This window comes from Meleagris gallopavo, chromosome 16 (genome assembly GCF_905368555.1).
Source record: "Meleagris gallopavo chromosome 16, MGAL_WU_HG_1.1, whole genome shotgun sequence".
Lineage (NCBI taxonomy): Eukaryota > Metazoa > Chordata > Aves > Galliformes > Phasianidae > Meleagris > Meleagris gallopavo.
Window position 1 is genome coordinate 4,175,917 of NC_139419.1, and position 18,390 is coordinate 4,194,306.

Sequence of the window (18,390 nt, forward strand, 5' to 3'; positions counted from 1 at the left end):
GGGGGCAATGCAAACTGGTACCATCATTCACCCTGAGAAGCCAGCAGCAGAGTTTCACGTTATTTTCTGCACTGCAGCAAGGACAGTCACCCTGCTTCAACTCCCCACACCACCAAAAACAAAGCAGGCAGTGCCTGCTCTCTGCTGACGGTGGGAAATCTTTCTTTGCCACAGTATTGGTTAATTAGAGAGCTGGAAAGGGCCCGGTGACAGTACCTTCTTTGTGCTGCCTGCTTATTTATTTATTTTAAAGTACAGTATGAGCTTTTTTGAGAGGCCCCGTGTTTTCTCTGGCTCGGAACAAATGCCATTACTGAGCACAATCAGCATCCTGATGGGAACAAAGGACTCAGCACCACGTTGTGTCCCAGTGGGAAACCAGGGAGGAGGTGCAGGGCTGTGGGATGGCACAGCCATGTGTCCGAAATGGGGGAGCCTGGAAGCAAGTGCCTCTGTTTAGTGTAACACCTCTTGCTGGCAGATAACACAGAATACAGGCAGGCAAGCAAAGGACTAGGAAGCTTACTCTGGTAGAAGGGAGAGATGCAGTGGCTCTGCTTTTTGCACCACGTGTGCGCAAGAGATGCTGGGAGCAGGCTGGCAGCATCCTGAGACAAAGAAGCATTGGAACAACTGAAGCTCAAAGAAGCTCTGAGAAGGCAGATCCACATTCACACTGCTCTGTTAATCTGCTGAAATCAGAAAATTCAGCTCCTGCCTTTGGATTTGTGGTACGGGCAACCTCTCATAGAGCTGCTGCATGAAATCACCCCATCCCACAGCTACAAGAGTATTACAGAGTTTCAAGTTACTTACTACAGCTTCCCTCACAGCACAGTGGTATTTCAGTTCTTCCTTTGCAGCTGTTGAAAACAGCCGTGAGAACGGACACAAGTGCAGCTTTGGCTCACGGGGATTGGCAGAGTGAGCCGAGCAGATAAGCAGAGCTATGGGGCACCAGGAAGACAGCAGGTGCAGAGCCACAGCAAACAGCAACCTGGATGCAAAGCTAGGAACAAGTTGTGGTCAGATGGGACTCCGTGCCGATGTGGACTTGCAGAGTGTTTTCTAGCTGCTTTGGGAGAGGAAAAACGTTGCACTGCCTAAAAAACACTCATTTCCTCTATTGAAAAGCACACATTTCAACGGCACTGAATGACAACTGAAATCAGAGTGCAAACTGTCCCCCAACATCCTCCCTCACTTACTGTGGGATCCGTCCAGAGAGAGCACTTGGCGCAGTCCTGGCAGGGAGCACCGGGTGAGCGGGGGTGCTGGCAGAAGTGGTCGTAGCCATTGATGGCAGCCCGGCACAGGTAGCACATCTGCGCTCCGCAGCGGCACGACATGCGGTTGCAGCCCTCCGATTTGATCAGGCCGGTCCCACACTTGTGGCATTTTCTGATTCGGGCCGCTGTCATTTTCTCTTCTCTGCGACACAAGAGGAGAGGGAGGAGGATCAGAGGAGGGGTGTCCGCGTTCACCAGTGCGGTACCATTCCTGCCACACCATCCCAGCAGCCCCGCTCCCACTTCTTCCCTCCCACACCATCTCCACGGTCCGCTGCTGTTCCAAGGAGGTCTGGGCTCAGTTCCACTTGGAGCCAGCCCACGACAACTCGAGAACAAATTAAGTGAAAGAAAGTCAATGGCAGCCTGCGTGCTATAGCCCCGATTCTGGTTTCCATGCGAGCCAAAACGCAGCAGTGCCGGGCTCCGGATCGGGAGGAATTCACACCATAAGTCAGGAGACCAAAGGGCACTCAGATTCCTGACTCGGCTGCAAAGAAATACAGCCGAGGAGATAAAGCTGGGGAAAAGCAAACAGCTGTGGTCATCTGCTAGCTAGTTTTGTGTCCGGCTGTTGCTGAGGCTACAAAGATGCCACGACCACATAGACTGCTTTCGATCCTGGCTGCTGTGCTCCAGATTTACTTGGCTTTTGTTAAATTTAAATCGGTCACTGAAAAATAATCACAATTTTCCCCAAAGAAACTCAGCCTTCTCAGGAAGATTCTCGGCATAGGTCTTCCAGAGGTTATTGCTTTAGGTGTGCAAGACAGGGAGGGGTGGGAAGGGAAGGCAGGGCACAGTCCCTGTCCCCAGCAGGCAGCCTGGCAGGGACATGCTCTGAGCAAAGGTTTGGCTCATGGCAATGCTGTTTTGGCACAGAACTGTAGGAAAGCACCGGTCACTTAATTAAAAGACTTAAGAATACAAGTTGTCAGCCTGAGGGCCAATTTTATGACCGCTGGGGATCACGTTACAATTTAATTCACAGTCGAGAAGTGAAATTTGATGGCAGCAGAAGGAAGGGACTGCATTTGGACAGAGGGAGGCACAGCCCCTTGGCTGCGCTGACCCTGCAGCACAGAACCAGCAGCCAGCATCTCCACCCAGCTGCTCTAGGGGATCTGCAAAGCCAACGTGTTTGGGAGATGACAGGGAGGGATTTTTAAGGAGGATCCCAGCAACAGAGCAGGCAACAGCGCAGCCCCTCAAACTGCTCCATCTGCAAAGCCAGAGGAGCGGTGAACGGCCAAGTGGAAAAAAGAGCAGCCAGAAGTGGGAATTTCAGCTGCCTTGCAGCTACACCAAGCTCCCCTGCAGCTATATCCAGCACGATGCGTGCCCAGGCTTTTGGAAATGGGCTAAGAATAGACAGGAAGGAAAAAAAAATCAACTTGAGACTGACTGCTCTGAGCGGCAGCTGCTCTTCCCTCCTCTGCTCAACAGGATGCTGCTGATTCAGACTTTTTTTGGAAACTCTGAGCGAGGCAGGAAGCTTGGCCTGAGCTCCAGCTGTGCTTCCCTTTCCTTACGCAGGGCTTCAAAAGGAAGCTTTCATTGTATCGTGCACTGCGACTCACCTATCTGCTGCAATGACCTGCCAAAGGCTTTGAAACTGATTTTTTTTTTCCATATTAGGGACACGACAGCTTGTTTCTTCTCCTTCTCACCCCTCTTTCCTATAGGGAAAGGAGTGGCAAGAGAAGCCATATCAAATCTGTAACATTTTGCTCTCAAGTACAGGCTGCGGGATGAGCAAGCAACAGTCATTCAGTTTCCCAGTGGTGGAGCTTTCCAACCTCTACTCATACCAGACAGACTGAATCAGAGAGGAAAGGATTGGGCAACACAGGCAGCTCCCGTCAGACTGTGCCAAGCATGCAGCCCCATGGCTCAGCCCTCACTTGTTTCCTAAAGCCAGTGGATTTTGTCATGTACTGCAGCAAGGAGAGAAACAAGGCTTCCAAAGACGTTAGGGAAACATTTGAGTATTTCAGAAAGTGGGTCTATTTTGTAGAGATCCCTACCAACCAGTTAGAAACACGGATGAGCACGTCCACTTCCACAAGGCCAGAAAGCAGTGGCTGAGTAAGCCACATTTCAGCATGTTGTCACCAGTTGAGATTTTCAAACGGTCCTCAGCTACTCTGACTCAATACACATCCCTGCCTCTCACAACACCTCCCTTCTGCCCCAGGTGAATGGAAGCAAGACTCAGCAGGCTTTCTCACCTCTGTGAGGCTCTCCAGGTGCTGGCCTGTGAGACACCGGGCCAGCCAGAGCAACAGGCCAGGCTGCCAACAAGTCTCCCACGTTCCCAGGTTACCACCTGGATCCACTGCCAATTACCTCTCACAGAATGAAATCCCATCCTATGGGCTGTCTGCATCCTCCAGCTTGAAGTCTTCAGGACACAATGGAAAGCATTGACACCCAGCAAAGCTTCAGGGCTTCCACCATTTACAAGAACAGCTGAGTTTCTTATCCCTTCCTGCATACCAGTTCCGTGCCTGGTGTACTGCTGTTACAATTTTATCTATTCCTCGTTTGTCCCAGCTCGTGGGGCTTACTTACATGGACGTCCTATACTTGATGTCATCCTTCTCAGCCAGCTGCTCGCAGGTGAGGTTCATGTGCTCCTTCCACAGCCCCTGGCACTTCCGACACGTTTCCTGAGGAAGACAACAAGCATTAAAGGATGAGAAGACCCAGCACACTACTGAGAGCATTAAGGATTGGAAGAATTCCCATCTCTTTCCCCAGTACATTGCAGATTCTTGCTTGAGGATGGGGTTGGCAATTCTGTGTAGAAATATGAGGCCCCAGAGGGTCTGTCCTCCACTAGAGACCACAATAAGTCCATCAATAACAGGAGCAAAGGGGTCTCCAAGGCACGAGAACCCAGGAACAAAACACAGCTGGAGCTATCTACAACAGTGTAAGAAGAGTCCATCCATAGCAGTCCACCTAAGACTCATGGAACTACCAACAGGTCAACTGCAAACTTCCAGCAACAGGCTGCAGAAACAAAAACACGATGCTAAAGGTTAGCAGGCCTGTGGGTTTCCTGACCCAAACCTTTCACCTTCACAGAGGGGGCTTCCAGTTCAGTACATGCTGCAAAGCTTGCTGGTGTTTTGTGGCTGCATCGAAAACTGCTTCACCTAACAGGCATGAGAGTCTATATTCAGCTTTGTGAAACCTCACTAAATAAAGTTAGAATGGCTTTCATGAGTAAGCAGCTTAAAAGCAGGATGTGGACACATATCCACAGAACAGAGGTGGCATATGAATAAATATTTATGAATTTAACCAGAACAGCTGAACTAAATTTAAAGCAAGTGACCAAACTCTCTTCTTCTTATAAACCCTTCAGCTAGAAGGCTCAGCACGATTGGCAGAGCTGCACGGAGCAGGAGCTGTGGAGGCACTGTTGGCAACAGAGCTTGGACTAACACTGGGACACAGTTGATTTTTTTCATTGGCCATCCAAAGAAAACATAATTTTGTTTTGGGTCAAACAAGAGATTTTCCTTTAATTTGAGGAAGATTAAAAAACATCCAAATCAAGCTTGGAAGAAGCACATGTTTTGTGATCCAACTGTTTCATCTTCAGGATGGCTGGGACTCAGCCCTTAACTCCAACCTTCTCCCCTGGCAGGAAAACCATCTGGCTGCAAAGCATCCTCCCTCCCTCCACCACACGGCCCCACCAGCCTTGCCCTGCTCCAGTTGCACAACCAGAGCACTGAGACATCCTTTAGAGTGCACTACCTTCTTTTAACCGAAAAAATGGACAATCGGTGAACATACACCACAATTAGCTGCTGTCTAATTGAGTTCTCCTCAGCTCTCGGCCTTTTCTCTGCTCAGAGACACACGTAGGCAGCGGAGTGCTTTTGATCACCTATCAGACAAACAGGATGGAGACCAAAGCTTCCAAGGAAGCTGCCCCTAGGAGGGGGCCAAATGTTGACTTGTTTGTGCTCACCGGGAGATGCCTCACAGCTTGTGCTTTCATCTCAGGAATTAAGGGCCCCTCGTGCAGCTTACCAGACAGGATACTTTTGCACATTGCAGGGCACGAGGCTGTAGGAAGGGGAGAGCCAAGCACCCCAAAGTGTCACAGACCCTCCTTCCCCTTTCACTCACCACTCAGGTTGTTCCAAGATCAAAAGTGCTAGATGGCTGTGCACACCAAGGGTTAAAAGCAGCTGCTGCAGCCCTGCTACACGGAGCCACTTTCACATGCCAGCAACAAAGATTTAACAGCTTTTTGCCAGAAGGGTTGGCAGGCTCTCCAGCCAGGAGCCTGCAATTCTCAACTACTTAACTCCAGGAGCCTCTTTCACTGCCGAATTAGATGTCTGTCCACAGCAGATGGTGCTGCTTGGGGTTTGGTACCAAGCCCTTTGCCTTTTGCCATTACACCACTCTCCCTTCCAATACCGTGATTATTTAAAAACAACACCTTCCCTCGAGCTGCTGCTGTTTGCCCAACAGTTGTCTCCTACACCCAGGAAAAAGGATTCCTTGACAGACAAGGAGGAAGGGAACAGGCACAGCACTTTGAGTCCTGACCCCAGCCGGGTACACCCCATGCCAGGTACAGCCCCTGACCCCGCTGTCTGCTCCCAGATTGAGATGGGACAGATGTGAGGATGCACGAGTTGCTACGGAGCTCCACACAACTCCCCTCCCTGCTCGCCCAGCACAATGGCCCATTGTCTGTGGGTACAGGAGATCCCATTGGATCCCTCTGCACAAAAGCCTGTGGTTCAGCCAAAGGGAGCTGCTCCAACGCCACAACCCCAGTCACAGCCATCGCCTGAGAACAGCAGAACAACCTTCTGCATTTTTATGCTTCCTTGAATCAAACCTGCTTGGCCGATGGAAGGTTTTGCACCTCTCGTGCAGTAACAATTCCAATCTCGACAGAACTTGCACAGAGGGTTCTTTTATTTCAGGAGCAGCTTTTTGCTCGATAAGGAAACGTACTCCGCCATTTCCATATTAATGAACCTAAACACACAGTAGGATGGCTGATTTTCTGCAGCCGCCCTACATTATCTCTATTGTATAACCTTGGCACCAAGACAGGCTACCACACAACAAGACAGCTCTAAACCCACACAGAGGGGGAATGCATCCTTCCCACCCCCTGCAGCTTCCACACCCACCCCAAACCCAAGAGGCTGCCCAGCTTCTCCTTCAGCGCCTGGAGAGCAGCATGCAATGCCGGAAAGCACATTTTACTTGGGTTTTAGCAGTGTTTCAGTTCAATTCCTCGTGAATCCACTGCAGTTCTCCTGCAGTTCCCAGGTACAGATACATAGCCCACGCTTCAGGTCTGGAGGAGCCTTGGCACTGGGAACCACGCATGGATGCAGGAGATTAAGCATCTCCCGCCTGCTGCATCTGCCCCAGCCTGGCAGGCAGCCTGGAACAGCCCACAGGGCACTGGGCCGGGACAGCAAAGGGGAGGATGTGATGGAGAGGGTGTTCCATGGCTCTGTAATCTCCTCACTGTGCAGCTGTTAGAGGCAGAGCTCCGTTTCCTCTCGCCGGCCGCCAGGAAGCAGCCGGGATTAACACAAACACGTTTGGGTTCAGGAGGATCCTTTGTTCCCTGGGTCAGCAGCTTTCTGTGCTCGGGGCAGCATGAGTTTCGGGCACTGCAACCTTTGAAGGCCCTTCTTAATTCCCCCTGCTCCTAACGAAGGCGGAAGGAAGCGCCTTATAGGAATGGACCTTCCTCAGCACTTCCACTGCTCCTCGCGCCGCAGACGCTGCAGTTTTAGAACACAGCCCAAACTTACTTTCTTTATGACTCCACCCTCCACTAAAAATAACCCCGTGAGCTCCAGCCCACATATGGGGGAAGAAAGCCCTGAGCCCTCAGCATCCCCCCTACCCCACACTGCTGCCAACCTGGCTGAGCTGCACGGGGGGAAACAGAGGATGCAAACAGATCAGGGGCTGTTTGCACGGCCCACGGCATTCCTGAGTGCCTGCTGCTCCTGGAGGAGTTCACACGAAGCCATTTACTGACTGAGCAAAATGCAAAGAGGGGTGGCTAAGAAATGAAAACACGAGAAAAGCTCAGTGTAACCAACAGGCAGCACACGGGGCTGTCATCGCCGCCCTCCAGCTCGCAGCGGTGGCTCTGAGCAGAGCCCAGCACTTCCTTAACTCTCCATATGCTGCTGATTAAATCCTCCTGCTGCTGCCTTGCAGGGTCCCTCCCAGCCCCCATGGATGGACACGGGAGGATGCTGCTGGCTGTGCTCCCTGCTGTGAGCCAAGGGAGGCGAAGTGCATCGCAGCCCCTCGACGCTCGCTGAGACCCAGATCGATTCCCCGCTCTTTCCTTCTCTTAGAGACACAATGGAGCAGGGCTAACCTCAAACCAGCCAAAGTTTTACTCCAAACCAGATGTGAATGCAATAGGCTCAGAATAGCAACTCCATACTGTGCTGGATTAATTAAAGGGCGGCAGCTCCCAACCAGACTAATGGGAAAGCACGGAGAAGCACACAGCCTTCCTCCCCATTGAGTGCCCACTGCACTGCCCTCATCTAAAAACGGGTGCAGAAGTGGCTAAATGAGAGCACAGCAAGCACTAATAAGCTGTTGCGAGCAAGCTCCTGCAGGGCTCTTCCAGGGATTTCCCATATGTTAAGCTGGGATAGAGAGGATACAACCCAGCCCGAGATGATCCATTGAGGAGAGAGCCAGCTTTATGGGTGTTCAAAGAGAAGGAGCTCTGCAGGCACTGCTCCCAAATGCACAAAAGCCGTGCGGTGTGGCAGGATGGGTGAGCAGTGATGAAGCAGTTGTTAGAGGAAATCAATGCAGGGTGGTTTCCTCCTCCTTCTCCTTCTCCTTCTCCTTCTCCTCCTCCTCCTCCCCCCCCAAAGCACCGTTCCTCGGGCAGCGCTGCCGCTCAGCGGCTGCTGCTCACACGGCAGCACTGGGAGAAGCCTGGGGACACAGGTCTGCCTGCCTTGCACAGCCCTGGTTTGTTGCAGCAGGAGAAATACAGCAGAGATACAAGCCTTGGACTAGTTTACTTATCTCTACGAATGTGCCAGAGGGCAGACATAAACGGAGTGCTGTGGGTGATGGGGAGTCAAAAGCTGGATAAGGAAAATCCACGTTTATACCCGACACACGTCAGCTGTGTTGCATAAAGCTCTTACAGCCACACATCAAACAACGCTACCAAAAGTGACAGATCCAGACAATATTCTTGTTAAACCAAGCACATCAAGCCCCCACTGCAGACACGTGGTGCCTTTCTGCTGCCAACAATGCACACGGAGGGTGAGGATGCCTATAAGACACAGGCAGCTTCTGAGGTCTGCGCCATCCGAGTCAGTGCTTGGCAACTCCTGCCCTGCACCTGCCTGAGGCAGTGGCACACTCACATCTGCGTTATCCACAATTTAGAATCATGAACGTTGAAAAAGATCTATCCAAGATGGCCAACCCCAACCCATCCCACCATGGCACCAATCCAGTTCCCTCTGGAACGCCTCTGGTGCCCCACCACTCCCTAGGCAGCAGTGCCAGTGCCTGAATGCACATCCAGAAATGTGTCCCTAACATCCCATCTGAACCTCTGCTGGTGCAACTCTAGGCCATTCCCTCTCATCCTACGTTTCCCAAAACATCTATCGGAAACCCAAGCGAGTTTTTTCTCCCCCAGAGCTCAGCTTCAAAGGCCAGATTAGCAGTGGTTTGGTTGTGGTAGTCAGACACCCAGAACAGAAATATCTGCAGCTTCACGCAGGACGTGCTGTTCTGCACCAGTATCACAGTGCTGGTCACAGGGGAAACTGCTACACGAGAACCTGTTTGCCTACCAGAACACATTCAGGATAAGAGGAACAGCCCTTCTGTTGGTGCTTTCGTTTCACCCTTAAAAAATCTTGAAGAATTCTGGCAGTGCAGGTAGCGGAGCCAAACCCTCGGTCGCTTTATGAAGGTGGGTTAAACACAAACCTCATGCTGAAGATGGTGTTGAAATCAGCAGACCTGAATGCACATCGCTCTGTCCTAGGGCAGGAAGGTAGAGAAACTCAGTACATGCTATTGGAGCTCTGTGTGTAGCTGTTAACCACAGGCTGTAGACCTGCAGGACTGAGTGCAGATAACAGCCATACGCCTTCCTGGCCACAGTCAATAATTAAATACCAGCGGATGGGTTCAAAGCTCTCAGTGCTGACCCTCCTGCATCACCCCCCCTGCAGATTGCCCCTCTCCATTTGGCAGAGGAGATCTAAGAGGTTATCTGTGTAATCCTATACACAGCCTTGCACAAAATGGGATGCCGCTTCCAACAGCTTGTGCTCTAAATCACGAAATCCAGCAGGGCTAAATAATAGCAGTGAGAGTAGCTGTGGGGTTGGTGGAACAATGGGACAGGGATGCATTTAGCTGTGCAGTCAAGCAGCTGGCTGTAAAGGACAACTCCAAAGATGACACAATGGTTAGGGTGTTAGGATGGTAACACCTTATCTTACTTGCAGTGATATCTGCTAACGAAGCATTGTAACGCTTGGAACAATCACTGAAGCTAATTTGGAAACTTCCCTCTTACAGCACCACATGACAAAGCAATCCTCCACCTTGCCCCATGCAAATCCCCACGCAGGACTGCACAGACCACCTCTCCCAGCCCTGCTGCCCATCTTCCTTGCTTGCTCCCCCCCCCCCCCAGGTTTCAAACAAGAACTGCAAGGCCAGCTTGTTTTACCAGGGAAATTAACCTTGAAGGAGAGAAAGCCCCACCAGTACGGTGCTCCTAGCTTTAAGCTAGTCATAATAATAATAAGAAAAATAATAATAAGACACAGAGAACCAGCAAAGATAAAGAACTACAGGAAAACAAGAGCAAAATGCTCCCTGATGTCTCAGAAGTTTTTTTTTTTTGCTTTCATGTCTACATGGCACAGAGCTCTCTTACCCATTCCTCTCCACACAGGCTGTGTGTGCTGGCACTAACAGAGGAGGACACACAGCCCCTGAATTTAGGCTGTACAACACTGCATCGGCAGCTATAGCACTCGCAGCAGTGAAGCAGAGCAGCCTTCTGACCTGCACAACTCCATCTTCCAACTTCTTCAGTGACAGCGAATCACCCGCAGCCCTTCTGCCACGCTACAATGAGTTGGTGGTAAAAGCAAAGGCTGAACCCAGCACAGCCTGCAAGGCTTCGTAAAACCCAAAGCACGGAGCAGAGCAGCACAGCACAGGGACAGGCCATACCTGGCTGCCTCCCACAGCACTATGCAAATGCCTGCTAAATGAGAAAAACAGACGTCAAGCAAATGAGCACGCACCACAACAAAGCCCAGCAAAGCATTAAGGACTGATCAGGGAAATGGATGTGCAAGCAGCTGACCAGTTCCTCTTTCAGAGCCCTCAGATGTCATTTTCACTTGTTCTTGTGCCTAAAGCACCAACAAGTCCACACCAACAGCTGGGCTTGGGTTTGTTCCCCATCGGTGCAGAGGTGGCAAGGAAGCCCCAGAACTAAAGGCTCAGGATGGCTTTCCAGTCTCTGTGACAGCCATGTGATGCTCCAGAGCTTTGGGAGATGCAGCGTGCCTCGCCTGCGGGAGCAGGGCACTGGACAGGAGCTGCTGCCAGGGATATTTAAATCCAATCATCTCTTTGGACTCACATTTTTTAGTAGTCAGAGAAAAATCCTTGGGTTTGGAAGAAGAGGGGGACTGCCTCGGGCCTGCATAAAGTAATGCTAAGCTGAGTTAACTGAAAGAAAAGCTGGTAATGCTTCCCTGCAGCCACGTGAGACCAGGGAAAATGAGACCAACACTGAGCTCTGCAACCCTGACACATGTGCAGAGTTCAGCGTCACTCTGAGGAAGGCTCAGCTGAACAGAAGTGAGAAGGGAAGAGAGAGCTGCAATGCTCCTTGTTGTGAAATCCCAAGTAAAGCACTTCCCTTTCAGTTATGCTTACAAACACCGATCAGAATCACTGGTTCCCCTCTTCTCCCCTGCTTCACTGCAGCACTGAAGCAGTTTAATTAAATGCACTGATTATCTGCATGGCCCGACTGCTCCATGAAGCGGAGATGTTGCAAGCCTGCTTTCTGTTAAAGACAAAAAAATGTGCAAGCTGCCTCATCTCCAGGGATCTGCTTGAGAAACAGCAGTAAATCCCGAGCAGCAGCAGTGGCAATTTCTGCCACAGCCCAACCACACCAGCAATATCAACCAGCAGATTTCACATTGCACCATCACTCTAGGTCAGGTTTCCATGGAAGGGTCCCGGCTTGCTCAGCAGGAAAGCAGCTCCCACTGCCCTGCAGATGGAGTGAGCACTACTGCTGCTGCGATGGGCTCTGCTGTACTGTGCCCTCAGAGGGTAACCCAGCACCGACACATCCACAGCGTGGGACACAGAGATGAAATCAATGCATTTGGCAGCACAAACGAAGTATTTAGAAACAGGACTGGTTGTGACCATCTCCCTACAGCCCCAGAGCAGTTTACAGATTCTGTTCTCTTTTTCCTTGGATCCCTATTGTATAGTTAAGGGAAAAAAAAAATGCACTCACAAACACACTATTGTTAAAGCAGAGCCAAAGAATGTGCATTTGCTACTGAAAACCATTTCCAAGTTGCTTCACCATCACAGGGGGAAGCATTTAGCTCCTACAGACCAGCTGGCAACCACAAGGATGAGGTTTTCCATGTGAACAACCCTTTCTGCAGCCAGCTGGGAAGGCATCCAGCCCCGAGACACCTTTCTGGGAGCTGTTATCTGCCATTCAACGTGGGACCTGCAATGTGCTGAGATACGTGAGCCCCCATCCGCTGCTGCTGCCTTGGATACCCGACTCACTTATTCAGAGATGCACACAGGGATGACACAACCTGTTGGGCCAGGTGAGAACAGCCCTCCTGCTGCCTGCTGGGGGAATGGGTTCACTTACCAGGTTCCATCTTGCTTAGGTCTGCAGCCACTGGAAGCGAAGGAGCTCATCAACAGCCCTGGGAACTGGCTCTCCCAGCCAGGTAGCCTTTTGTCTCCCAGTTTCAGAGTTCAAGGGTTGAATAAGAACTGAAACTACAGCAGCAGCCAACGTGTTTCACTGAGAAGAAACAAGAGCTGCACCACTTTAAGATGGAGCAGTTGAAACAACTGCCAAATAAACCATTTGCATTTGAGTCGTGAAATGGGATATGAAGCACTTTGTAGCAAGAAACAGGAGATTCACTTTATTAGAGAAATACTTTCAAGGCTCAAATTTATCAAACCATTCATGGCCGCAGATGATTTGTAAAAGACATTATTGGCTGAGAAAGTTGGCTTTTGGCTCACCAGCACCATCTGCAATTACCACCCAGAGGGACGTTACCTCTCAGCTACGGAGTGAAGCCAGTGCCCATGGCCTGCACAAAGACCACATTAAATTCGGTATGAAATAGCTCCTTAGAGGCCAGGAATAGAACTACTGAGATGTCCATAGAAGGCCAAGACACCTCATTTGTGCAAAACACTGCTTGTAACTGTCACAAAGAGGGTATTGTCTTCATGTCTAGATTCAATCAGAGTAGCCTGGGCTCAATCAGACCACTGTGGCTGGGCAGATAAACTTTACCCCATGAAATTGAGGGTAGTCAGGATTCTTAATTGCTGTCTTAAGCAACGAGGCCAAAGCTTAAGTGCACTCCTCAAACAAACCCAGCACCTCTGGGTACATGTCGTAACTGGGTTTATTTTAGCCCAGAATTTGCTGTGTTGCAAATCCCATCTCCACCCAGCGGGAGCGGGCAAAGCCATCCCCTTCCCTGTATCCACCTCTGACCCAGGATTGTACTGGGAGGGGAAACCAGCACCACTGGCCATAAAAGGAAAGACCCATTCTGTCACACATCTACAGAGGAGAGTCAGCGAGGAGGAACTTCAGCCACTTCCTTAAAACAACGGAAACACCACAGGCCACCTCTGTCACTGCAAGGATTGAAGGGTTTTCCCCACTTCCCACAGGGATGCACACAGACAAGGACACCAGAGAAGCACAGCTGGCTGCCTTAAGGGAGACAAAAGAGGAGGAAAACAAAAGGAACAGCAGCAAACAGGCAGTGAGGACACCTGGGATGCACAACAAGGACACTTAGGATGCACAACATCAGGAGGGGACTGAACACCTCCTTCCACACAGCCCCGATTGTGCATCTCTGGAAAACAATGCTGAACAAGCTGAGAATTTCATCCAAATCAGGAATGTGTTTGCCTTTTTAGTTAGGGCATGTTTGTGTTTGCTTTGCAAGCCCGCATTTCTTCCACCTGATATCAGTCTGAATTCCTGAGCTTAAAGTAGGCACACTTGTTTCATAAGAGCAGGCAGGAAGGATTTGATTTAGAAATAGTTTTTTTTTTTTTTTTTTTTTTTTTTTTTTTTAAATGAAAAGGCAAAACAGCATCTTCTTACCTTTACACCATGCAAGACAAGCACATGTTAACCTGCCTACACAAAATGAAGGCCACATGGCTGGGCTGTGCACTGCATTTCAGACATACCCAGGAGCTGACGGCACAATTCCGTGTTTCGTTCAGCACTGGTTTCACTTTCAGAATCATCTCAAACAATGCAGCAGGAATTGGGTGAAAGCCATAAAACTGATTCTGAATCCAGAAGAAGAAACGAACCCAAGCTTCAGTTTGTCAAGTTCTATTAGCTGAGCTAATATAAACATGATGGCATTTAGGGAGAAAAAGCAGTGACAAGACTCCAAGACATCCACACTTTGTGGGGGAGGCTGCCATCACTGCAAGAACATCACAGCCCAAGAATGAGAAAGGCATTTTGAGAGAAAGGGAAAGCAGCACAGCTTCATTCTCAGTGTCTCAGAGCTTCTTCCCTACCGTGGTTCCTATGATGGAGGGGCAGCCTCTCGCCCAGCACAGCCTCTCAGAGCAGGTGCTGCACCTCCTCTCATCATCTTCTGCCCCAAAACTCCACAAAAACTTTTGTCACATGAGGCTGCTAAAAATAAGCCCTTAAAAAGCCCTGTTATTTTTACACAGTCACAAGAATCACTGGATTGCTTCTAATTATCCCATCCTTCCTCGGAATTTCTATTTGTGCTTAACAAGACACAACAGGCTGCCTCACCAGCGCAATCAGCCCACTTCTTGATTACAGGCAGCTGGATAACTTTAGCCTCTCCTCGTGAACAATCTGGGGAAAACAACAGCTACAAAAAGGCAGTGTTAACATGTTCCTTGGGGTCCATGTTACAAAGGGACGAGCTTACAGCCAGGTGCCAGAGCTAAGTGGAAACATGCCTTATAGCAGCCATGTTAAAAAATACAGCTGGAGTTGCGCTCAGTGATCCTCATGGGTCCCTTCCAACTCAGGATATTCTATGATTCTTAATAAGAATCCACTCCAGCTACACAGGATCAATGAGGAGATTCCTAAAGAGCCCCCAGAGTAGAATTGAGTCTGTTGGTGTTGCCTGTCCTTCCCATATATACTTATATACAGTGTCTGTATACATCTATACAGACACTGACTTTCCCTCCAGACAGTGGCAACATGGAGGAATCTGCTCCAGGCACAACAGCAGTATAAATAGCAAACCATCTGCACTGTGCTGGTGTACCAGCCTGGCAGCTGGAGCCTTGCTGGTAAACACGCTATCAGAACGTGCACATTCTCACAATATCTCTGATGTTGTAAGTCAGCAGAGAATTATTACTGGAACTCATTACTACATGTCCAGAAATTTGCTTACTCAATTGATGGGTGGTTCCTGCACAATATCCCTAATGTTCCCCAATGCCCCAAAGGGAAGAACATTTCCAGAACTGATCCCTGCAGCCCCACCTCCTGCAGATGGAACTCACCCTGTTTCCAGTGCTGTCATATCACACAACCCTTCTCCTTTGAAAACCCCGATGCTGGCACCCGGAGAGCCATCCCTTGTGACTGATGCTGTGGCAATACGCACATCTGGGTACTGGGATGGATGCTGCTTCCCACCTGTCCTGGGCACCAGCTGCCTGTGGCCAGGCTGACAGCTCCTGCGAGGTGGATACAGCCAAATCCCCTCCTTTCTACCATTGCAATTATGTCAAGTTCCTCCACTCAGGCAAGAGAGATGCTTACAAGGCATTTTTGTACTATTTTCAGTGATACCTGTTGAAATAAAGAGATTGGTTTGCAACAAGTCTGAGCAATGCAAGAAAGACTACAGCAGGTGCTGGGTTATTGGTGGTGGTTAGAGTTTTTTTGCTGTTTTTTTTTTTTTTTTTTTTTGGAAAGACAGCTTAAGAAAAAGGCAGATTTCTCGAGGAAGAGCTGATGGAAGAGCAGGGCTCTGGAGCCCTCTAATGGCAGCTTGCTGTCAGCTTCCCTGAGCAGAACCCCAGGCACACACCCATAGCAGCTCTTTGTAGACAAGGATGTAGTGCTGTTAGGATAGGCTGGGAAAGGATATAATCTAGCTGAATTTTGATAACACAAGTGTTTAAAGAAGAGACAGAGCACACTCCCAGCTGCCTCACTGTTTCTGATGAGCGCATGAAGGCAATCCTTGTGTCTAAGAAAGATACAGAAAGAAAAAAGCCACACATGAGCAGCACTGAGGCAATTCCAACACCTCCTGCTGCAGTGCTGGCCACCTCGGGCTGCTTAACGGACTGGTTTTGCACCAACTCCATCTCAGCAGAGCCACAGAGCTGCCAGCAGAGGCTGGAAGCTGAGCACGGCACTGAAAGGGTTACAGCAATTCAACAGCAAGGAAATATTTATGGAGGGAAGATGCTGAGCTGTGCATGTTTCCAGGCAGGAGATGGTTTTAATTTACCTCTTGCAAAGGCTGTGATTATTTGTTGCTTCTTTTTCTTGACAGCAACGCCTGGAGGCTCACTTGCTCCCTCTGCTGTCACAGCTCAGCAGCCCATTCAGAACAAAACACTCCCAAACACAGAACTATAAGGAACCCTCCCTTTTGGCACCCCAGCCTTGTTACCAGCTATGCTGTCCTGGGCAAAGCAAGCCCCACCTCGTTGGTCCACTTGCATCACTCCCTGAGGTCCAGAAACCCACACAGAGCCCCAGAGAAATAAAAGAACCAGTCTTCGCTACAACTAAAACCATCACCTCCCAACTCATGCTGCCTCCCCAGGCATTTAATGCTAAAAAGACACCTCGTACATTCCTCTCCAGCCTTTCAGCCTCAACTCCTTCACTTCGCCTTTGTATTTATTCCCCAGGTAACAGTGACTGGATGATAGAATGGCCTTAAGTTGCACCAGGGGAGGTTGAGGTTGGCTATCAGGAAACATTTCTTCTCAGAGAGAGCAGAGATGCACTGGTACTGCTGCCCAGGGAGTGGTGGGGTCACCGTGCCTGGAGGTGTTTGAGAGAAGTGAGGATGTCATCAGTGGGCATGGTGGGATGGGGTGGGATTGGATCAGGGAGGGCTTTTCCAACCTTCATGATTCTATGATCCCTTTACTCAAAAGCGAGCTGCAGTTGGATGCTGGCACAGCACCGAAACACCCAGCCTGGCAGGATCCCTCTGGGCCCACATGAGCCAGGTCTGCAGGCTTCACGTTCCTGGATGATCAAAGTACCTTGAAAGGAACCACAGATATCTGCCCCGATTTCCTGTTAATCACGCTGTGACACAGCTATTAGGATTACTGAAGCGCTGGTTGATAAGCAGTGGAGTGTGGTGCTGGAGTGTTTCAGGGGATGATGGAGACATTTCACTGATGTGGATGCCTTGGTGACCCCCACTAATCCACTTGGAAAAATTACTGGGAGGGAAAGAAAAGATTCTTAAAATATGAAGCAGGAGGTGGAGTGCTGCTATGTGCACAGGTATCTGTAGGTGACGCTAAGTAGAAAGCTGCAAACAAAAGTACAGAGAAGAACCCAGCACAGGACCTCCCTGCACCAGCCCATAGCAGGAAAACAACAAACCCTAGCTAAAGCCATAACCTTTCCCCATGTATATACGTGCAGAAATGACTACCCATGGCATGCAACAACAGCTGCTTCAAACACCACGCTCAAATGAAGGCTGTTCTGCAGAGTTCAAGCCCGAAGTGGAGGCACAGCCATTATCTACAGCCCTTTTCACAGAGATCTCTGATTTCTGAGCATCAACACACTGCTGGTTTTTAGCAGCAAAATGAGTATGACTGAGAGCACAGTGACTTCTGCTAGGAAGCTACTGAGACCGTATTGTTTCCAGCACAGGAAGACAAAGGACACCCAGCAAACCCCCCATGGACAGGGCAGGCATTCTGCACCATTGGTGCCACTTTGTCTCAGAGCTCCCCACACACCTTCTCCCTGAGTTTGTCCCAAGGCTCTTCCAGCACACGGGTTCCAAAACCTCTCCCGTGTCAGCACTAATTCACATGCTGTAAGGTCCCCAAGAGAGCACTGCCTATGGAATCCAGGCTCCCACCTCCTGCAGTCCTTGGCTGTCATCCAGCCTCATCTGTTCACACTGAGGCTGGCTCAGCCAGGACAACCTGAGAAGCAGCTAGAAGCAGGCTACAGATTTTAACGGTGCTAAAGCCATTGGTTTCAGTCCAGAACAAAACCATGAGTGAGCATCAAACCAGGGCATCATATAACACCATCTTCTCCCTGTATCAAAAGTTCCATTTACAACTAAGTTTAACATTTCCCTTTTTCCTCCCTACCCAAGGTATCCAACTCGATCCAAAGACAACTGGCTGACTCCAAGCACAGGTCCACCCCAACTCAGTGCTGCCTTATTGCTACCTGCTGTGTACATCTCTGATGGTGCTCATTCAGACTCACCAGTGACCCCACAGCATTTCTCTTGAAACAGTTGGCTTCAACAACTTACTGGCAGGCAGGATTTCTACATCTCACAGAATACTTTCTAAAGTTTAAGAGTCTTCTAGCTTCCTGTCATTCTTCACTAAGAATCAGAACAAAGAGGTGTAATTAATGCCACTACACAAAGAAAGATCTGCTTCCTCTGACTCCATACACCCCAGCATGCAAGACCAAAGGCTCCAGCAGCTTTCCTGCTAATTAAGCTGCTTTCTTCCACTTCTCCAT

The 18,390-nt window shown here is 49.8% G+C and overlaps 1 protein-coding gene across 10 annotated transcripts in view; it reads right to left on the reverse strand.

Annotated features, from left to right (window-relative positions):
* The window catches only part of RNF216 (ring finger protein 216), a 62,866-nt gene that overhangs the window by 8,107 nt on the left and 36,369 nt on the right, over positions 1-18,390 (reverse strand). For all 10 annotated transcript variants that reach the window (XM_085237495.1, XM_085237494.1, XM_085237489.1 and 7 more), the window contains 2 exons: positions 3,864-3,961; positions 1,209-1,431 (listed from right to left, as the gene is read on the reverse strand). In XM_085237495.1, the coding sequence (XP_085093621.1) occupies positions 1,209-1,431; positions 3,864-3,961 (321 nt within the window). The remainder of the gene's footprint in view (positions 1-1,208; positions 1,432-3,863; positions 3,962-18,390) is intronic.